The sequence below is a fragment of the Hemitrygon akajei genome, chromosome 8 (genome assembly GCF_048418815.1).
Source record: "Hemitrygon akajei chromosome 8, sHemAka1.3, whole genome shotgun sequence".
Taxonomy (NCBI): domain Eukaryota; kingdom Metazoa; phylum Chordata; class Chondrichthyes; order Myliobatiformes; family Dasyatidae; genus Hemitrygon; species Hemitrygon akajei.
Window position 1 is genome coordinate 168986381 of NC_133131.1, and position 23792 is coordinate 169010172.

Sequence of the window (23792 nt, forward strand, 5' to 3'; positions counted from 1 at the left end):
GCCACCACAGTCAGTGCAGATCAGAAATAACATCTCCTCCTCACCGACAATCAACAGTGGCTCAACTAAGCTGCTTCACCCAGCTCAGACATCATTTATAAATTTGCTGATTATACAACTACTGTTGGCAGAATTTCAGATGGTTACAAGGAGGCGTACAGGAGTGAGATAGATCAACTCGTGTGGTGTTACTACAACAACTTGCATTCAATGTCAATACGATTAAGGAACTGAATGTGGACTTGAGGAAGGGGGAAGTGGAGGAAACATTCACAAGCCCTCATCGAGGGATTAGGAGTGGAAAGGTTGAGCAGCTTCTTCTCTTTGCGATTAGACCATAAGATATAGGAGCAGAAGTAGGCCATTCAGCCCATCAAGACTGCTCCACCATTCAATCATGAGTTGACCCAATTTTTCCAGTCATCCCGACTCCCTTGCTTTCACCCCAAACCTCTTGATGCCTTGGCTAATCAAGAACCTATCTACCTCTGCCTTAAATGCACCAAATGACTTGGCCTCCACAGCCGCTCGTGGCAACAAATTCCACAGACTTATCACCCTCCGACTAAAGTAATTTCTCCGCATCTCTGTTCTAAATGGGCGTCCTGAAGTTGTGACTTCTTGTCCTAGAATCCCCTACCATGGGAAATAACTTTGCCATATCTAATCTGTTCAGGCCTTTCAACATTCAAAATGTTTCTATGAGGTCTCCCCTCATTCTCCTGAACTCCAGGGAATACAGCCCAAGAGCTGCCAGACATTCCTCATACGATAATCCTTTCATTCCTGGAATCATTCTTGTGAATCTTCTCTGAACCCTCTCCAATGTCAGTATATTCTTTCTAACATAAGGAGCACAGAACTGCATACAATACTCCAAGTGTGGTCTCACTTAATAACTCACTCACTCTATAAGGAGTGCCTTATAGAGCCCCAACATCACATCCCTGCTTCTATTTTCTATGCCTCTAGAAATGAATGCCAACATTGTAGTCGCCTTCTTCACAACCGACTCAACTTGGAGGTTAACCTTTAGGGTATCCTGCACAAGGACTCCCAAGACCCTTTGCATCTCTGCATTTTGAATTCTCTCCCCATCTAAATAATAGTCAGCCCGTTTATTTCTTCCAACAAAGTGCATGACCAACATTTTCCAACATTGTATTTCATTTGCCACTTCTTTGCCCATTCTCTAAACTATCAAGGTCTCTCTGCAGGCTCTCTGTTTCCTCAATACTACCCACTCCTCCACCTATCTTTGTATCATCGGCAAATTTAGCCACAAATCCAGTAATACCGTAGGTCCAAATCATTGACATACATTGTAAAAAGCAGTGGTTCCAACACCGACCCCTGTGGAACTCTACTGGTAAATGGCAGGCAGCCAGAATAGGATCCCTTTATCCCCACTCTCTGTTTTCTGCTGAACAGCCAATGCTCCACCCATGCTAGTAACTCCCCTGTAATTCCATGGGCATACCTTGCTAAGCAGCCTCATGTGCAGCACCTTGTCAAAGGCCTTCTGAAAATCAAAGTACTCCGCATCTACTGCATCTTCTTTGTCTACCCTGCTTGTAATTTCCTCAAAAAATTGCAGTAGGTTTGTCAGGCAGGATTTTCCTTTCAGGAAACCATGCTGGCTTTGGCTGATCTTGTCATGTGCCTCCAGGTACTCCGTAATCTCATCCCTAACGATCGGTTCCAACAACTTCCCAACCACTGATATCAGGCTAACAGGTCTATAGTTTCCTTTTTGCTGCTTCCCACCCTTCTTAAATAGTGAAGTAACATTTGTAATTTTCCAGTCATCCGGTTCAATGCCAGAATCTATCGATTCTTGAAAGATCATCGTTAATGCCTCCGCAATCTCTCCAGCTACTTCCTTCAGAACCCGAGGGTGCATTCCATCAGCTCCAGGAGATTTATCCACCCTCAGACCATTAAGTTTCCTGAGCACCTTCTCAGTTGTAATTTTCACAGCACAGACTTCACCTTCCTGACACTCTTGAATGTCCGGTATACTGCAGACGTCTTCCACTGTGAAGACTGATGTAAAATACACATTCAGTTCCTCTGTCATCTCTCTGTCTCTCATTACAGTATCTCCAACGTCATTTTCTATTGGTCCTATATCTACCCTTGACTCACTTTTACCCTTTATATACTTAAAAAAGCTTTTAGCATCTTCTTTGATATTAGTTGCCAACTTCCTTTCATAATTCATCTCTTCCTTCCTAATGACCTTCTTAGCTTCCTTCTGCAAGTTTTTAAAAGCTTCCCAATCCTCTATCTTCCCACTAGCTCTGCCTGCCTTGTATGCCCTCTCTTTGGCTCTGACTTCACTTGTCAGCCACGGTAGTGTCCTTCTTCCCTTTGAAAATGTCTTATTTGGAATATACCTGTCTTGCACTTCCCTCATTTTTCGCAGCAACTCCAGCCATTGCGGCTCTGCTGTTCTTCCTGGTAGTGTCCCTTTCCAGTCAGCTTTAGCCAGTTCCCCTCCCATAACATTATAATTTCCTTTATTCCACTGAAATACCGACACACTGGATTTTTTTTCCCTCTCAAATTTCAATGCGAACTCTATCATATTGTGATCACTGTTCCCTAAGATTAGATTTCTGAATGATCTATGAACCTAGGAACACTGCTTCACTATTCTACTTTTCTACTATTTGTAACTTAGTATTATTTATGTCTTGTACTGTATTGCTGCCACAAAATAATGAACTTCACGACATATAAAGCTGATTTTTCATTCTCCTAATGTCTATTTATAGCACCTACTCTGTTAATTTCCCTCTATATCTTACACAATGAATTTGTTTGCCTGCTGTGTGAATGGAAATTTACCTAATCGACTGCACTGGGGTTAGCGTGCAATTCTGCTCTCCTTATCTGAGGAAGGATGTTCTTGCCCTGGGGGAAACACAAAATGACCTCAGTGAAACTTATAAAATCCCATGAAACTGGACAGATTGGTGAATACAAGAAAAAATGTCCAGATAATGGGATTCCAGATTCATGGGTCACAGCCTAAAGACATGAGAGATGGGCCATTTAAAACAGAGATAATATACTTGCTCACCAAACAGTGGTGAAATTAAGGTCAAAGCAGTTTTTTTGTTTGTTGCATCAAACCATTAACCGTATTCAAGGAAGAGTTAGATATCGTTGTTATAGTTGAGGAGATGAAGGCAGAACGCAGGAACTGGGTACTGAATATGGATAAAGAACCACGGCAAGGTGGCACAGTAGCGTAGTAGTCAGTACAACGCTTTAACAGTACCAGCAACCGGGGTTCAATTCCTGCTGCCGTCTGTAGGGAATTTATACCTTCTCACCGGGACCATGTGTGTTTCCTCTGGGTGCTCCAGTTTCCTCCCACAGTCCAAAGACTCACCAGTTGTTAAGTTAATTGAACATTGAATACTGTACCATGATTAGGCTAGTGTTAAATTGGGATTTGCTGGGTGGTGCGATTCGAAGGGCCAGAAGGGCCTATCTGTGCTGAATCTCAATAAATAAATAATATTGAAAGGAAGTGCAATCCCAAAAATCCAAATGACTTACTGTTTCTAGTTTCTAGATAACACAGTGGTTTAAGACACATTCAGATCGATTTTCCATAGCAGGAGAATTAAGGGTAATGGAGAAAGTTAGGTAAGTGGAGCTGAGTCCACGGCCATGATCTCATTCAATGGCAGAGCAGGCTCAAAAGGTCCGACATGCTGCTGTTTCACACTTTCTAAGAGTCCCTGCAATGGTCTTTCCAAGGGTTGGAGAGTCCAAAACTATAGTGCCTATAAAAAGTATCCACCCCCCCCCCCCCCCCGGAAGTTTTCATGTTTTATTGTTTTACAACATTGAATCACTGTGGATTTAATTTGGCTTTTTTGACACTGATCAACAGAAAAAGACTCTTTCACGTCAAAGTGAAAACAGATCTCTACAATGTGATCGACATTATCACAAATAAAAAACACAAAATAATTGATTGCATAAGTATTCACCTCTTTAATGATGCACTAAATCATCCCTGGTGCCGCCAATTGGTTTTAGAAGTCATATAATCAGTTAAATGAAGATCGCCCTGTGCAGTCAAGGTGTTTCAATTGATTATAGTAAAAATACACCTGTATTTTTACAGGTGTCCAACTGCTGCTGAGTCACTATCCTGGCAAAAACTACACCATGAAGACAAAAGAACTCTCCAAGCAACTCTGCAAAGAGGTAATTTAAAAGCACAAATCAGGAGATGGATACAAGAAAATTTCCAAGTCACTGAATACCTCTTGTAGTAGTTAAGTCAATCATCAAGAAATGGAAAGAATATGGCACAGCTGTAAATCTGCCTAGAGCAGGTCATCCTCAAAAATTGAGGGACCACACAAGAAGGGGACTAGTGAGGGAGGCCACCAAGAGACCTACAACAGCTCTGGAGGAATTACAAGCTTCAGTGGCTGAGATGGGAGAGACTGTGCATACAGCAACTGTTGCCCGGGTGCTTCACCAGTTGCAGCTTTATGGGAGAGTGACAAAGAGCAATCCACTGTTGAAAAAAACACACATAAAATCTCAGCTAGAGATTGCCAGAAGGCACGTGGGGGCTCTGAAATCAGCTGGACGAAGGTTGTATGGTCTGATGAAACCAAATTTGAACTTTTTGGCCATAGGATTAAACGCTATGTTTAGAGTGGAGTTTAGCTTACACATCATCAAAAACACTTCATCCCTACCGTGAAGCATGATGGTGGCTGCATCATGCTGTGGGGATGCTTCACTGCAGATGGCCCTGGAAAACTACCCTGGAAGGTAGAGGGTAAAATACAGGGAAATCCTGACGCTGTCTGCAAGAGAACTGCAACTTGGGAGAAGATTTGTTTTCCAGCAAAACAATGACCCCCAAGCATAAAGCCAAAGCTACACAAGAATGGCTAAAAAACAACAAAGTTAATGTCCTGGAGTGACCAAGTCAGAGTCCAGACCTCAATCAATTGAGAATTTGTGGCTGGACTTGAAAAGGGCTGCTCACTCACGATCCCCATGCAATCTGTCTGTGCTTGAGCAGTTTTGTAAAGAATGGGGAAAAATTGCAGTGTCCAGATGTGCAAAGCTGATAGAGACCTATCCACACAGACTCAAGGCTGTAATTGCTGCTAAAGGTGCATCTACTAAATATTGACTTGAAGGGGGTGAGTAATTATGCAATCAATTATTTTATGTTTAATAATTGCAATACATTTAGACTAATTTGTAGAAATTTGTTTTCACTTTGAAAACAAAAGTGTCTTTTCTGTTCATCCTTGTCAAAAAAAACCAAATTAAGCCCATTGTGATTCAATGTTGTAAAACAATAAAACATGAACATTTCTGGGGGGGTGGTGAATACTTTTCATAGGCCCTGTATGTGGCATACATTTAGTGTGAGATGGGAGAGATTGTAAAGGAATCAGAGGGGCAACTTCTCCACGCAGTGGATGGTGAACATATGGAATAAGTTTTCAGAGGAAATGGCTTAGTATCACTAAAAGCATTCACCTGCACTGTACTTTTTCAGTAACTTTGGCACTTTATTCTGCATTGTTATAGCTTTACCTTATTAGCTCAATGTACTGTGTAACGATTAGACCTGTATTAACTGTGTGCAAGGCAAACTTTTCACCATATCTTGGTACATGTTACTCTAACACACCAATAGCAGTTCTGTTTGCCATACTAGAGGAAAGAAGTGGAGGTTCACTAGAATGTCAGCTAGAATGCAGGGAGGGGCTGGACAAACTGAGACTGTTTTCTCTGGAGAGTCAGAGGCTGAGGAGCAACCTGACAGAAATATATACAATTGTGAGAGGTCAGTCTTTTCTCCAGAACACACAGGGTGAGAGACGGAAAGCTGTGTGAGGTTTATATTACACAACCAGTGGTAGGTGCCTGATACTTGCTTCCAGGTGAGTTGGTCGAACCGTTTAGAGGGATACAGGTAAATGGGAGTGTTTTAAACTGGCTCACAGATTGTTGCCGAAAAGCCTGTTCCTGTGTTGTAGTGCTCTATATTAAAATGGTCAAAAATTGAACAAATTACTGCTACACTGTGCTGAGCTAAAGCTCCAACTAGTAAAAGACCAGGATGACAGATGACAAAATCAACAAAAGCCAAGAGCGGTCAAATAAAATTTCACAATCCTGCTGGCAGTTTTGAGAGCAGATAGCCAAAAGCTTAGTCAAAAGGGAATTTTTAGAGAGCTTCTGAAAGGAGGAGACGATGCATGCGGTGGGGAGGGTGGAAATTCCAGCATTTAAACTTTTGTTGGAGAAACTAGGATTGGCATATGAAAGGCAGACTCAGAAAAAGAGGCAGGGAAGTACATGGCAGAAGTGAACATGTTGGGCCAGTGAACCCAAAGTCGAGGAACAAGAGTTAGGGAACAGTCAGTTTCTGCTGTACTCAGTTTCATCTATGATGAAAGTAGGCCAGAAGCAGTGGAATAATCAAACTGAGAAAACTCCTACACCTTACATATACTTCCTACTTCTTTCTGACTAAATATTACAACAGCTCTCATCATCCAAAGTTTGTGAACCTTGTCATCCTTGTTATTCCTCTTTACTGGAACATGAGGCCCTGAATACTGATCAGCTAATCCTTAAGCAACTCTCATATGTCAGATGTGGACATGCTCAATAACATATGCTTCTAATCTACTCCCCCTAGCTCATACTTAATAATATTATAATTTGCCTTCTCCAGTTTAGCACTATCCCTTCACCCTCAAAGTCTATGCTTGTAACTATCTTAAAACTTGAGGAATTGTAATCACTGTTCCCACAAAGTTCTCCCACTGAAATCCCAATCACCTGGCCAGGTTCATTTCTCAATACAGATTAGCTTTATTTGTCACATGTACATCAAAGCATACAGTGAAACGCTTTGTTTGTGTCAACTAAGATCAACGAGGACCGTGCTGGGCAGCCTGCAATTGTTGCTACGCTTCTGGTGACAACATTGCATAATAACATAATGCAACATAGCATTATGTCACTACGCGTGCTACCCTGTACCGAGTCTAGTTGGATTATCTGCATATTGTTTGAAGAAACCCTCTTGGATACAACTAATAAATTCTGCCCTACCTAAGCCTCTCACACTAAGGAAGTCCTAGTCAATAATGAAGAAATTAAGATCTCCCACTATCACAACCCTGTTGCTTTTTATATCTTTCTCTTGAAGAGAAATTACAGATACTGTAGTTACACTTAGTCTTTTTGGATTCTTTCAAATTGGGTAGCTTGCCTCAATCTTTCCATGAAGCCTCTATTTCGCTTATTCTAAAGAAGAACAAGGATCCAACTGAACCCTCTTTATATAGGTCAATTTCATTACTCAATGTTGATACTAAAATCCTTTCTAAAGTTCTGGTTCATAGGATTGAAAATACATTACCTTCTATTATTTCTGATGATCAGGCTGGATTTATTAAAAACCAACATTCACATTTTAATATACACCGTATATTAAATGTGATTTACTCTCCTTCCCAGGAGATATCAGAACGTGTGATATCCTTAAATGCTGAGAAGGCCTTCGATTGGGTTGAATGGAACTACTTATTTAAAACCTTAGAAAAATGTAATTTTGGACCAGATTTTATTCACTGGATTAAATTACTTTATCTAGCTCCTTCTGCTCGGGTTCTTACTAATTTTCAAAATTCCAAACCATTTCAACTTCATCGCGGAACTAGACAAGGCTATCTGTTGAGCCCTTTGCTCTTTGATCTAGCTTTAGAACCCCTTGCTTTTCGAGAATCTAATGATATCTGTAGTATTTTAAGGAGCGGTATTACTCACAAAATCTCACTTTACGCTGATGATATATTGCTGTTTATCTCTAATGATGAGACCTCGTTGCCTTGCATACTTTCTTTACTCTCCCGTTTTAGCCAGTTTTCAGGATATAAATTATACCCACATAAGACTGAATTATTTCCTTTAAATAATTTGGTATCAATTAATGCTAATCTCCCTTTTAAAATTGTAAGGAATCAATTTACTTATTTAAGTGTAACAGTTAATAAGAATTTCAAACACCTGTTTAAAGAAAACTTCCTTACTTTATTGAATCATGTTAAAAGGATATCATTAAATTGGTCACCTCTTTCAATATCGTTGATTGGACGAATTAATTCTATTAAAATGAATATTCTACCTAAATTTATATATCTTTTTCAGACTTTACCTGTTTTTATTCCTAAATCCTTTTGTGACTCTCCTGATTCTATTTTATCCTCCTATATATGGAAAAATAAATGTCCTCGTTTAAATAAAGTTCATCTTCAACAATCTAAAAAGTCTGGAGGTTTAGCCTTACCTAATTTTAGGTTTTATTATTGGGCAGTTAATATACGATATCTTACGTTTTGGCTATATTATATTAACATGTAGACTGTCCAATATGGGTCTCTTTAGAAGCTAACTCTGTTAATAAATTTTCTATTATTTCTCTCCTTGGATCCTCACTTCCTTTATCTGTAAGTAAACTAACTGATAATTTAATAGTTAAACATACTCTGAGGATCAGAGCGGAGTCAAGGGATATGGGGAGAGGGCAGGAACGGGGTACTGATTGTGTATGATCAGCCATGATCACAGTGAATGGTGGTGCTGGCTAGAAGGGCCGAATGGCCTATTCCTGCACCTACTGTCTATTGTCTATTGATCTGGATACAATTTAGAAAACACTTTGGTTTATTGAGATTTTCCCTTTCAAGTCCCATTTATTCTAATTTTTTAAAAACCCTCCATGACTGATTTAGTTTTTAAAGAATAAGACAGGTTGGGTATTAAATGTTTTTGGGATCTGTTTGTTGGAGGAAACCTTTTTTCATTTGAGCAATTGTCAGCTAAATATAGCTTACCCAAAACTCACTTTTTTGGATATCTACAAATCAGAGACTTTCTAAGACCTCAATTATGCAAATTTCCTATAAGCTCTGATAAGAACTTACTAGACAATTTTTAGTTTGACACCTTTTCATAATGGTTCAATATCTAATGTTTATGGTATGTTACTGGAGACAAGGAATGTTCCTTTAGACAAAATTAAGAATCTCTGGAGACAAGATTTACAGACATCAATATCTGAGGAAACTTGATTAACACTTCATCGCTATGTGTTCGTCATTCCCTCATACAATTTAAGGTGGTTCATAGAGCTCATATGACTAAGGATAAGCTATTTCATTTTTATTCGGATAAATCTCCCTACTGTGACAGATGTAATAATGAGAAGCTTCATTAATTCATATGTCTTGGACTTGTCTGAATCTTGAAAAATACTGGAAGGAAGTTATTCAAACTTTTTCCTTATTTTTTAAAGTCAATTTTAAGCCTAACCCTCTGACGGCCCTATTTGGTATTGTTGCAGGACAAGATATTAAGCTGAAGGCATCTGATTGACATATTTTGGCCTTTAGCTCTCTTATAGCAAGGAGGACGCTTTTGTTTAAATGGAAAGATGTTTTTCCTCCTGCTCATGCTCAATGGTTATGCGACATTATGTCACGCTTAGATTTAGAGAAGATTCGTTGTTCAATTTCTGAATCTCGTCAAGACTTTCAAACATTGTGGGGACCTTTTCTGAATTATTTTCAAAACCTTCAACTCATTTAAGCAATACACACAAAATGCTGGTTAATGCCCCTGCTCCCCTTCTTTCCCCATCCCTGATTTATTTATTTCCCCACCTCCCCTTTTTTTCTCTCTCTGCCCATCATTCTTTGCCTGTTCTCCATCTCCCTCTGGTGCTCCCCTCCCCCTTTCTTTCTCCCTAGGCCTCCCATCCCATGATCATTTCCCTTCTCTAGCTCTGTATCCCTTTTGCCAATCACCTCTCCGGCTCTCAGCTTCACCCCACCCCCTCCTGTCTTCTCCTATCATTTCAGATTTCCCCCCTCCCCCTCCTACTTTCAAATCTCTTACTAACTTTTCTTTCAGTGAGTCCTGACAAAGGGTCTCGGCCCGAAACGTCAACTGTACTTCTTCCTATAGGCACGTAGCAGGTGCATCTCAAACCCCGCTACGTGCCTCTGGTGAAGAGTAAACCTGCAACCTTGAGGACAGTGAGGAAATGGTCGGGGGAGGCTTATGAGGCACTCCAGGGTTGTTTTGAGGCGACAGACTGGCAGGCCCTCTGTGAGCCACATGGAGAGGACATTGATGGGCTCACTGAGTGCATCACTGGTTACATCAACTTCTGTGTGGACTGCGATGTTCCGGCAATAACTGTCCTTTGTTATTCAAATAACAAGCCATGGGTAACGAAGGGCATTAAGGACATACTGAACGCTAAAAAGAGGGCGTTTAGAGATGGAAATAGGGAGTAGCTGAGGACAATACAGAGGGACTTGAAAGCCAAGATCAGGGAGGCTAAAGACAGGTATAGGAGGAAGCTTAAGTGGAAACTCCAGCAGAACATGAGAGAGGTCTGGAGTGGAATGAGGACCATCACTGGGTTCCGGCAAACTAGCAACAGAGTAGCTGAAGGCAGTGTGGACAGGGCCAATGAACTTAACTTGTTCTTCAACAGATTTGACACTGTGGCCCCTGCCCATCCCCAACATGATTCATTTGTTGTCAGCCCCCAACCAACATATACTCCATTCTCCCCTCCTACCCCTCCTCACAGCCCCCCACCCTGCTCTCATGACTACACCCCTCCCTCACCTGAAACTACCATGGTGGGCTTCACAGCTGAACAGGTGAGAAGACAGCTGAAACGTCTCCACCCAAGCAAGGCTGCAGGCCCGGATGGTGTCAGCCCCAGGGTGCTGAAAGCCTGTGCCCCCCAGCTATGTGGAGTACTTCACCATGCCTTCAACCTGAGCCTGAGTCTCCAGAGGGTTCCTGTGCTGTGGAAGACTTCCTGCCTCGTCCCTGTACCGAAGAAGCCGCGCCTCAGTGGCTCCAATGACTACAGACCGGTGGCATTGACCTCCCACATCATGAAGACCCTGGAGAGTCTTGTTCTAGAGCAGCTCCAGCCTATGGTTTGGCCACACTTAGACCCCCTCCAGTTCGCCTACCAGCCCCGACTAGGAGTTGAGATGCCATCATCTACCTGAACCGTGTCTAAGCCCACCTGGACAAGCTGGCGAGCACTGAGAGGGTCATAGTTTTTGACTTTTCCAGTTTGTTCAACACCATCCGCCCTGCTCTGCTGGGTGAGAAGCTGACAGTGATGCAGGTGGATGCTTCCCTGGTGTCATGGATTATTGATTACCTGACTGGCAGACCACAGTACGTGCGCTTGCAACACTGTGTGTCAGACAGAGTGGTCAGCAGCACTGGGGCTCCACAGGGGACTGCCCTGTCTCCCTTTCTCTTCACCATCTACACCTCGGACTTCAACTACTGCACAGAGTCTTGCCATCTTCAGAAGTTTTCTGATGACTCTGCCATGGATGCATCAGCAAGGGAGATGAGGCTGAGTACAGGGCTACGGTGGGAAACTTTGTCACATGGTGTGAGCAGAATCATCTGCAGCTTAATGTGAAAAAGACTAAGGAGCTGGTGGTGGACCTGAGGAGGGCTAAGGCACCGGTCACCCGTTTCCATCCAAGGGGTCAGTGTGGACATGGTGGAGGATTACAAATGACTGGGGATACGAATTGACAACAAACTGGACTGGTCAAAGAACACTGAGGCTGTCTACAAAAAGGGTCAGTGCCGTCTCTACTTCCTGAGGAGACTGAGGTCCTTTAACATCTGCCGGGCGATGCTGAGGATGTTCTATGAGTCTGTGGTGGCCAGTGCTATCATGTTCGCTGTTGTGTGCTGGGGCAGCAGGCTGAGGGTAGCAGACACCAACAGAATCAGCAAACTCATTCGTAAGGCCAGTGATGTTGTGGGGGTGGAACTGGACTCTCTGACTGTGGTGTCTGAAAAGAGGATGCTGTCCAAGTTGCATGCCATCTTGGACAATGACTCCCATCCACTCCATAATGTACTGGTTAGGCACAGGAGTACATTCAGCCAGAGACTCATTCCACCGAGATGTAACACTGAGCGTCAAAGGAAGTCATTCCTGCCTGTGGCCATCAAACTTTACAACTCCTCCCTCGGAGTGTCAGACACCCTGAGCCAATAGGCCGGTCCTGGACTTATTTCCACTTGGAATAATTTACTTATCATTATTTAATTATTTATGTTTTTATATTGCTATATTTCTACACTATTCTAGGTTGATGCGACTGTAACGAAACCCAATTTCCCTCAGGATCAATAAAGTATGTCTGTCTGTCTGTCTGGCCTGTTGCGTTCCACCAGCATTTTGTGTGTGTAACTCATTGTTTAAATTCAGATGTTGGCTATTATTAATTTTTATTATATGAGAAGGTATTTACCTTCTTTTCTCCTTAATGAACAGCTTCAGTCTTGGTAGGGGTTAGATTCTTTTTTTTGTAATAAGTTAGTATAGTTCAATATAACCTGATTAACTTACATGAATACGGGGTAATTAGATTGTTAGAATTACAGATAGAATGTAATTGGTAGTTTTTAAAATCTTTTTTGACCTTTTATATATACTTTATTGTACTCTGTATTCTTCTACGTAGAAACTAATAAAAATATTGGAAAGAAGAGAAATTGCAGAAGAATGGTGAGTTCAGGGCTAGAGTGAAATTTATTAATAATGTCTGAATTCACTGTATGGGTTACTGGTCCAAGATCTATACTGTCAAAGAGCTATAGTCTTAACGATTTGGATAACAATGAAGGTGGCATGATAAATTTGCAAGTAATACCAAAATTGATGGTTAAAGAAGGTATTTTAATGTTAAATGACCTAGATCAACTGGGGAAGTGGGCTACGGAATAGCAAAGTACAAAGTAAAGATTTTTGGATCACTTCCAGGGAAGGTGGGACCTGTATAAAAGAGATGGTTTGCACCTGAACTGGAGGGAGACTGATATCCTAGTGAGAAGGTTAGCTAGTGCTGCATGGGGAGAGGAGGGGTTTAAACTAGAGTTATAGATGTTGTTCAGACCTCGGGCAAAGTCAGGAATCAAACCTTTGAGCATGGTGTTACTTATGTTCTGAGCTGCATATACTTCAATGCAGAAAATACCATAGGAATGGCAGATGAGCTCAGGGCATGGATCAACACCTGGTATTATGATACTGTAGCCATTAGTGAGACTTGGTTGCAAGACGGGCAGGACTGGCTGCTCAATATTAGAAGCGACAGAGTAGGAGGGGTTAAAGGTGGAGGAGTGGTGTTACTAGTCATGGAAAATGTCATGGCATCGCTAAGTCAGGACAGACTGGAGAACTTGTCTAGTGAGGCTTTATGGGTGGAACTGAGGAATAAGAAAGTTATGGCCACTTTAATGGGGCTATATTACAGACCACCCAGTAGCCCACAGGATTTAGAGGAACAAATTTGCAGAGAGATCATAGAACGTTGTAAGAAACATAAGGTTGTTATAGTATGTGATTTTAACTTTCCAGATATTGACTGAAAATCCCATACTGTAAAAGGACTAGTTGGGATAGAGTTTATCAAATGTATACAGGAATGTTACCTTAATCAGTATGTAGAAGTTCCAATGATACCTGATCTGCTATTTGGGAATGAGACAGGGCAGGTGACAGAAGTCTGTATTGGGGAAAACTTTGCATCCAGTGATCATAATGCCAGCAGTTTCAGAATAAATACGGAGAAGGATAAGTTTGGTTAGCAAGTTGAGATTTTAAATTGGAGCAAGGCCAATTTTGATGGTATTAGAAATGATCTGGCAAGTGAGGATTGGGACAGGCCGTTTTCTGGCAAAGATGTACTTGGTATGTAGGAGGCCTTCAAAAGTGAAATTTTGAGAGTACTGCGCTTGTCAGAATAAAAGGTAAAGATACCAAGTGTAGGGAACCTTGGTTTTTAAGAGATATTGAGGCCCTGGTTAAGAGAAAAAATGAGGTGCATAGCAGGAATAGGCTAGTAGGAACAAGTGAGGTGCTTATGGAGTATAAGAAATGCAAGAAAATACTTAGGAAAGAATCAGGTGTGCTAAAACAAGGCATAAGACAAGGTGAAGGTGAATCCTAAGGGATTCTACAGATACATTCAGAGCAAAAGGATTGTAAGGGACAAAATTGATGTTCTGGAAGATAAGAATGGTAACCTATGTGTGAAGCCAAAATACAGGGAGGAGATCTTAAATGGATGTTATGCATCTGTATTTACTCAGAGAATGGCCACAGAAGTGAGGCAAAGCTGCAGCGAGGTCATGGCCCTATATAGATTACACAGGAGGAGGTGTTTGCTACCTTGAGGCAAAGGAGGCTGGATAGATCCCCAAGGCCTGACAAAGCCTTGCAAAACGGCAATTGGAATGTAGACAAGTGTGAGGTGTTGTACTTTGGTAGGTTTTACACAGTGAACGGTGGGGCACTGAGGAGTGCGGTAGAGCAATGGGATCCAGGAATACAGGTTCATAATCCATTGAAAATGGCAGCACAAGTAGATAGGGATGTAAAGAAAGCTTTTGTCCCATTGGTCTTCATAGATCAAGGTATTGAGTTCAGGAGATGGGATGTTATATTGAAGTTGTATAAGATGTTGGTGAGGCTTAATTTTGAGCACTATGTGCAGTTTTGGTTACCTACCTACAGGAAAAATTTACAGAGAATTTACAGAGTACAGAGTACAAATTTATGGAGTACAGAGAAAATTGACAAGGATGTTGCCGGGACTGTAAGACCTGAGCTATAAGGAAAGATTGAATAGGTTAGGGCTTTGTCCGAGAAACGTACAAGAATGAGGGGAGATTTGATAGAAGTATACAAAATTAGGAGGGGTATAGAGTAAATGTAAGCAGACTTTTTCCACTGAGTTTGGATAGGACTACAACTAGACGTCCTGTGTTAAGGTGAAGGGTGAAAGGAGAAAATTTTAAGGGGAACACGAGGGAAACTTCTTCACGAGTTTGTAAGACTGGAGAATGAGCTACCAGCACAAGTGGTTCATATGAGCTCGATTTCAATGCTTAAGAGAAATTTGAATAGGTACATGGATGGTAGGGGTTGTGGGGGGGTGGCAGCTATAGTCCTGGTGCAGGTCGATGGGAATAGGCAGTTTAATGGGTTTGGCACAGACTACATGGGCCTGTTTCTGTGCTGTACTTTTCTATGACTATGTTTCCATGTAAAGCTACAGTCGGCCTTCCCTATCCGTGAGCTCTGCATGCGCGAATTCAACCAACCGCGAATCGCGAAAACCCGTAAGTGCTCTTCCAGCACTTATTGCTCAAGCATGTACAGACTTTTATTCCTTGTTATTACTCCCTAAGCAATGCAGTATAACAACTATTTTACATAGCATTTACATTGTATTAGGTATTATAAGTAATCTAGAGATGATTTAAAGTATACGGGAGGATGTGTGTGGGTTATCATAGATCAGGATCGAAAAAAATCGGAAGTTCTCTTACTAGGTAAGTTGGAACAGGTACATCCGATATTATTTAGCGTCAGTTAGTCAAATGTTTGTCTTTGTATATAGTTTATATTTTACCTTTCTATGCATATAAAACACTTAAGAAACATATGTGCTGGGTGATCCAGTGACAGATCGCTCCTGAGCACGTTCTCCATCCATGCCTGGTTGATGTGGAGGATCAAAAACCCAAAACCCCAAAACCCAATAATTAAACCACTGCATTGCTTAGTAATAATTGTAGCTTTCATCGGGGCAGGGCCTTTCTCACTTTATCCTTTAAAATTGTTCCGATCGTTGACTGACTGTAGCCGAACGCTTTTCCAATGACCGATGGCGTTTCATCTCTTTCCGAGTGCTTTATTATTTCCACTTTTTTTTCAATCGTGATCATGATTATTTTCGTGAACAGAAACACTGTGGATTCAGAGCTTCACCGCTGGGTCCTAATGTCCACCACACTGAGACAGGTTAAATAAGGTCTGGGGTTCCTCTGGGTCCTAAGGTCCACCACTTTGAGATAGGTTGAATAAGGGACTTGAGCATTCGCGTTTTTTGGTATCCACGAGGGGTCCCAGAACCAATCCCTCGCAGATAAGGAGGGCCGATTGTATAATCAAAATACTTTTATGTCACCAAATACTATCTGAGATTCTGCAATTTCTTGCAGGCATTCACAGTAGAAGAAATACAACAGTATCAATCAAAACCTACAAAGACTGATAAACAACTAATATGGAAATGAAGTCAAATAGTCCAAATAAAAAAATACATAAACAATTTTATTTAATTAGGGATATAGTATGGATCAGGCTCTTTTGGCACAACAAGCCACACTGACAATCAACCCACCAATTTAACCCTAGCCTAATCACAGTTCTATTTCAAATGACCAGTTAACCTACTAACCAGTATGTCTTTGGACTGTGGGAGGAAACCAGAGCACCCAGAAGAAACCCACACACCCACATAATATACAAACTTCCTTTTTGATAACACTGGAATTGAACTCCAACGCCCTGAGCTGTAATAATGTCGCAGTATCTGCTACACTACCATGGAACCCTAATACTGAGAACATGAATTGCAGAGTCCTTGAAAGTGAGCCCACTGGTTGTGGAATCAGTTCAGAGTTGAGCTGAGTTGAGTGAAGATATCCATGCTCGTTCAGAAGCCTAACGAATGAAGGGTAATAACCTGAACCTGGCTGTGTGGATGTAGGGCTACTGTACCTCCTTCCCGATTGTAGTAGCAAGAAAAGAGCATTGGTTGAAAGGACTAGAAAGGGTGGATGTGGATTGAGGGGAAACCCATTTGAACAGAGGTAATGAGGAATTTTTTTTTAGCCTGAGAGCAGTAAATCTGTGGAATGCTCTGCCATAGACTGCAGTGGAGGCCAAGTCCGTGCATATATTAAGGCAGAAGTTAATCATTTCCTGATTGTTCAGGGCATCAAAGAATATGACGAGAAGGCAGGTGTATGGGGTTGAGTGGGATTTGGAATGAGCCATGATGGAATGACAGAGCAGACTTGATGGGCTGAATGGCCTCATTCTGCTCCTATGTCTTATGGTTTTACAGTGTGAGTCCTTGATGATGGATGCTGCTTTCTTATGGCAGTGCTCCTTGTAGAAGACAAAGGCAAAGTGATGATTTTGGGAAGTTACACTGGGACAGGACATACACAGTAAATGGCAGAGCTTTGTGGAGTATTACTGAAGAGAAAGGCCTAGGGGTACAGTACACGTTTCTCTAAAAGAGGTGACATAGGTAGACAGGGTGATGAGAAGGGCATATGGAATGCTTGCCTTCACCTGCAGGCACTGAATACAAGATTTGAGAAGTCTTGCTACAGCTGTAAAAATTGTTGGCTTAGATGCATTTGGAAGTTTGTGTGTAGTTTGGGTCACCACCCTATTGGAAGATATAATTAACTAGATAGGGTGCAGAAAAGAATTAGAGGAATGTCTGGATGGACATCTTGGCTCTAATGGATGAGTTGGCACAAAGGGCCTGTTTCTATACTGTAAACAGTGTCTTGTAAAAGTATTCAGCCGCCAACCCTTTGTTCACATAAATGAGTATTTTAACCAGGGAATTCTATCAATTTAACTGAGATTGTTTATTTGTGAATCACATGCTCCTTTTTTCACAGTAGAACCCAAAAAAGGGAAGATTGTAAAGCATGGAAAACTAAAAATTCAAAAACTGTAATGTCAGTAGTTCAAAAGTATAAATCCCCTTCTGCTCAGTACTTTGATGAACTTCCTCTCTGATGCACCATTACAGCCAATAGACTTCTTGGCATTGCACACTGTGATGAAACAAGATTTGCCCATTCCTCCTTGTGAAATTGTTCAAGCTGTGCCAGGTTAGTTGGTGGACAGCAATCTTGAGGTCTTGCTAGAGATATTTGATTGGGTTAAGGTCAGGACTCTGGCTGAGCCACTCAAGGACATCAATTCTCTTTATTTGAAGCCACTCCTTAGTTGGTCTGTGCATTGGGTTGTTGTCCTGCGAAAGACCAACTTCCTGCCCAGCTTAAGCTTTCTGCCAGAGGCTAGCAGGCTTTTATTTAGCAGTATATTTGGCAGCATTCATTTTCCCATCAGTCCTGACGATATCCAGTCCCTACTACGGAAAAGTATCCCCAGAGTATGATGCAATCTCCACCACACTATACAGTACCTGGCTTCTGTGCAGTATTAGGTTTACACCACACATACTGCTTAGTTCCATGTTAGTCTTATCGAACCACAAGGCCAACTTTACAGTATATTCTAAGTGACACTTTACAAAGACTTTACAGGCAAGGATATGCTTTTTTTTAGCCCAATCTTCTTCCTTGCCACTCTTCCATGAATACCCTTCTTGTGCAAGGCCTTAGTGATTGTGGAGCTGTGAGCTACATCTCCAGTTGTAGCCACAGACTTCAGGGTGATGGTTGGCATCACAGTAGCCTCTCTTACAATTGCCATTCTTCTCCAGCAACCAAGCTTAGAGGGACGGCCTGATCTCGGCAGCATGGCTGCAGTTTCATATTCTCCCATTTTTTTTCACGATGGACACAACTGAGCTCTATAGTATGTTCAGTGCCTTTGAGATGACCTTGTACTCTTCCCCAAATTTGTGCTATTATCATTTCCATGACTTATCTTAAATACTCTTTTGTCTTCATTTTGGTTTGATCTGTTGAAAATCTACCAGACTGTTAGACCTTACAAAGAGAGGGGGTATTTATTCTTATGAATTCATTGAAAACTGGTGATCTTCCAATTATTTACATCAACAAATTGGGGGAGTTGGTAAGGTAATAAATTGAACCTCAGGAAAGCTGGTGTAGAAAATACAAAGGGGATAAATATTTTTTCAGGCTCACAACTTTGGTTTTTAATTTTTAGTAATTTGTTGACAGGTTTTGGAATTTTTCTTTTGATTCGACATGAAGCACAATATAGATTAGTTCACAAAAAGTCCTGCTGCAATATATTTTAAGTTTAGGAAATGAGACAGTAAAATGTGCAAACAGGGGCCAGATACTTTTTTAAGGCACTGTAACCCTTTGACTCGATGAGCTAGTGGGAAAGGGAGAGAAGAGGCAGAGGTAGCAGAATGGGTGGTTTCAATCTCAGTGACTGAAAAATGTGAACACATCACACTTCCCAGAATTGGAAAATTTAAAAAAAACATGCATTACTATTGCATTCCAGGAAGGTCCTGAAATAGTGAGTAGTTTTGGCAGAGGAGACGGTTTTACTTTTGTTTTAAACTGATTAGATGTTGAATCCCAAATGACACAAGGCTACTTGGCTATTATCATACTGCTACTGTGTGTTGGAGCTTGCTGTGTGTGAAGGACCCAGAAAGGAGGGCTTTACAATGAAGAATTTGAGTCCCCATTTAAAGTAATACTGTAAAACATAGGAGCAGAATTAGGTCATTCATCCCATTGAGTTTGCTCGGCCATTTCATCATTGTTGATTTGTCAGCCCTCTCATCACCATTCTCCTGCCTCCTTCCCATAATCTTTGACCCGTGACTAATCCAGAACCTATCAACCACCGCTTTAAACATACCCCCTGACTTGGACTCAGCAGCTGTCTGTGGGAACAAATTCCACAGATTCACCCCCTTCTGGCTAAGGAAATTCCTCCTCTTCTCTGTTCTAAAGGGATGTCCTTCTATTCCGAGGCTGTAATCTCTGGTCCTAGACTCCCGCACCATTAGAAACATACTCCACATCCACCCTAAGTCTATCAATTACTTTGCTGGCCACACTGAACATAGATCAGTATAGCACATGTGCCAACCTATATAAGCATACCCCATGATTAAGCTGTTGCTTCCCTCCTCACATCCTCCATTTTTCTTATATCCATGTGCCAATCTAAATCTATTAGCCTCTAGCACCATTCCAAGCAGCGTGTTCCACATACAGACCACACTCTTGTAAAAAAAAAGTGCTACTTCTGACATCTTCCTTAAACTCTCTTCCACTCACCTTAAAAGGAGGTCTTCTGGTATTGGCCATAGCCAGTGCAGGATAAAGGTGCTGGCTGTCAACTCTGTCTATGCTTCTCATAATCCTACACTGGTGCAAGATGCTGCTGGTGACAAATGGCAACGCTTTGTGGGCATCTTACAAAACTTCTAAGTATATTTTTTCTGAACTACTCTCACTCCAATCACATCTGTAATTTCCCTTTAAGTCACACTTTGTTGTCTTTTCTACTTTGGTTGTTCGCCCATCCTGTTGATTCTTTTGTGTTTCTTGGACTTACTGTGAATGCCAGCAGAGTGGGATTAAACATCAAATGCATGAAAACTGGTCCCTGGGTTAACACACCAAACCAGCCAAAAACAATAGATGAAGGGTCACACGCCAACGCTGTAAAGTGCCATTAAGATCAGGCATACGCTAATGAAATGAACCTGATCAGGTGTCAGATCTCTCAGTGGGAAAGCATTTTGGAGGTAGAGATAAGCTCTACCTTATAGGTAGAGATAACTACTAAATGCTCCAAATAGCATGCACCTCAAACAGCCTCTGACAACTAAGTCCAGTTCCTGGCCTCCACGTGTAGCTTAGCTACTAAGCCCAGCAGAACCATTTCTACTTACAGGAGAAGAGACAAAGGTGGGTTACTGATGCCTTAAAACCAGTTGCTTCAGACAGATGGGACTCATCAGCCATGGTTGGCAGCTCATCCAGGAGGAGGAAAACTCTGATCTCAAATCTCCACTGCCTTGTGCTAGATCCGGTCATGTGGAAAGCTTTGGGAGTAAACTCCCAGCAAAAATCTGGAGCTGGGGTCCTAAGGCAATCCTATGTTGAGTTCAACGCTGACCTGCAACTCCTGCGATGCCGCTGATGTTAAACTATCGGTCTCTGCTGTTCCTTTGGATTCATCAGCCATGTGGAGAGGGGAGGGAGAGCATGCTACAGGGGTAACAGCTTCCTTTCCGTATCGTATTGCGCTGGCTTGCGGCTGTGACGCAAAATCCGTGGTCATCCCCGACCAATGGAGGGCCTCAAATAGCTAAAGGAATCTCCACATTAAAGGTCAGTAATACTTCAGAATTGGTAAAGTAACTGAGCATTAACATCACCCTAGAATCCGTGGTTTACATCTTGGTGAACCAAATGGCTCTGGTCCCCTGATGTGCAAAGGAGAGTTATGCTCTTCAAAGGCCTATCTCTTCTGGGTTGACTGCATACTGTCTATACAGTTACCCCGCCTCGACATTATCTTATGGCTTCCACACTACTGCAGACATAGCAAATGTCCAAAGTACAAGTACATAGAGGGAAAAAACAGAACAGTACAGCACAGCAACAGATTCTTCAGCCCAAGACATCTGTGCTGAGCTCATGATGCTAAATTACCTTAATCCTTTTTGCCTACACATGATCCACATCCACCCATTCCCTGCATGTCCATATGCCTATCTAAAAACTTCCTGAAGTCCATTACTATACATGAATCACTTAGACTCAAACTCACTTTGTCCTGATGCACAGCTCCAATGGGGGAATTAAATCATCCTCTCCTTCCAATGGACATCCTTCCGATGCAGCTGGAAGACAACAGAAGGTGCAGGTTAACAGGTACCGATTCTATGTGTAGAAGTTAAAAACAAGATCATTCTGGAAACTTGGAACGGATCGATGAACATCCGAAAGAGAAAGGTAACGTAACATTTCTGGAGCAACACTTCACAGTGGATATTGATGGCAGTTACATGAGCTCAGGATTTTTCCATATTTCCTGTTTACATGCTCTCTTTTCTCTGCTGCCATCAGGAGTCTCAAGCCCCACACCACCAGGCTCAGGAACAGTTATTACTCTACAACCATCAGACTCCTGAACCAGAGGGGATAACTTCACTCACCTCAACACTGAACCAACTCCACAACCTACAGACTCAGTTTCAAGGACTTGACAACTCCATAGCTCAGCATTTAATGCCATCATTCCCACAATCCTAATTGAGAAGTTGCAGAACCTTGACCTCTGAACCTCTCTCTGCAACTGGATCCTCGACTTCCTAACTGGAAGGCCACAATCCGTGCAGATTTCACATTTGGATTCAAAATCAGACTCTTCCTGTCTCTCTTTTATCGAAGAGCTTTGATTCTCTGAGAACTAACCATCAGTTTCTGACACAATCAGGTGAGAAATCTAATTCAGGAAACAAATGTGTAACAGGAGTCTGCCATTAAGTGAAATCACAAAATGTTCCAGTAAACAAAAGGCAGCTTCCCGAGAGCAAACCATGTTTCTTTGTTACTATTGTTTTAGGAACTAGACATGCTGGCAGAAAATCAGAGGGTGAGCTAGGTCACGACCAATTTTAAGCACCAACTTTTATAGCCAAGGACCCACAGTCCATTGGTGGCCTAAGATGACTCTGACCAACAGCAGATGTTGCAAGTCAGTTCAAAGTGGGGTCAGAAAAGTCATCAGAGTAGGCTGGATAGATAGTGAGGAAGAAGAGGTTTGAAGGAAATTCTGAAGTTTAAGGAAAATAAAAAGTAACTGATTTGAGCATTTGGAGAAACATAGTCTATCCCTAATCACACTATACTTCTCCAAGTGTTTGTAAATCCTGTCTCTAAGAAATGACTCCAATGGTTGGCAAATTATTGGAGGGGATTTTTAGAGACAGGATTTATGAACATTTGGAGAAGCATGGTTTTATTAGGGATAGTCAGAATGGCTTTGTGACAGACAGGTCATGCCCCTCAAGCCTGACCTAGTGACAAAACAAATTGATGAAGGTACAGCGCTGGATGTGGTGCATATGGATTTTAATAAGGCATGGGCTCAGTCAGGAAGCATGGTATCCAGGAGAACCTGGCTGTGTGGATTTGGAATTGGTTTGCCTATAAAAGGCAAAAGCTGTTCGTAAATTCAATTCTATTCCAAGTTTAATTGTCATTCAACTATATATGGATACTCATGAATGCAGCCAAACGAGACAGCATTACTCCAGGGCCAAGGTGCAAAACACAGCACAAAGTACACATAGCATGTAAAAGACAGCAAGCACATAAAGGTATCAGTAAGATACAGCCACACAGTAAAAGAGTCCAAATTCAGCCATCAATGCTGCAGAAAACTGCCGAGCAAATGGGGGGTGGGGGGCATCAGCACCAATTCCAGCCCGAACGGCTCTCTCTCCTGATAGCTGTAAGTAAGCAACACCGCATCTACAGGCCTAGTCCTAACACGTACAAGATAGCAAGCACACGTAGGATATCAGAAAAATACAACTACAGGTAGTCCCTGAGTTACGAACGTCCGATTTACGGACAACTCATGCTCATGAACCAAGGAAGGAGAACGCTGTCCGCCATTTTAAGTCGGATTGTGATGTCATCCGCCATTTTAAGTCGTTGCTGTTGACACTGTGTTGAGTGTTTAACTTTGTATTTGGCTTAAATTTTTCTTAGTAAGATTCACCCTGACCCCCCCCCCACCCCCATTCTGGTCGGCTGGTGGCGCCATGAGATCAACGTCGGGCTCGAGAATGGACGTTTCCGAGTTCGATCCAGTGACAGACCACTCCCATGCCGGGTTGATGTCGATCCAGTGACTCCCGTACCATCTGTGCCAGGTTAATGTCGAGCTCGCAACTCGACCTTGTAAAAAAAACACTACTACCTCCAGTTTAAACTCCCATGCAGAATATTGTGGAGGATCAAATACCCAAACCCAGCACAGCCCCCACTTGCCCCATTTAGTCTGTCTCAGTGCAGTGGAGTTTAGGACCCGGGGAATTTAGTGCGATGGCCCT

The 23792-nt window shown here is 42.0% G+C and overlaps 1 protein-coding gene across 1 annotated transcript in view; it reads right to left on the reverse strand.

The window, feature by feature from the left end:
- Positions 1-21492: 21492 nt before the first annotated feature.
- mindy4 (MINDY lysine 48 deubiquitinase 4) overlaps positions 21493-23792 on the reverse strand; it is a 275155-nt gene continuing 272855 nt past the window's right edge. The window contains exon 17 of the mRNA XM_073055046.1: positions 21493-21569. Coding sequence (XP_072911147.1) covers positions 21493-21569 — 77 coding nt within the window. The remainder of the gene's footprint in view (positions 21570-23792) is intronic.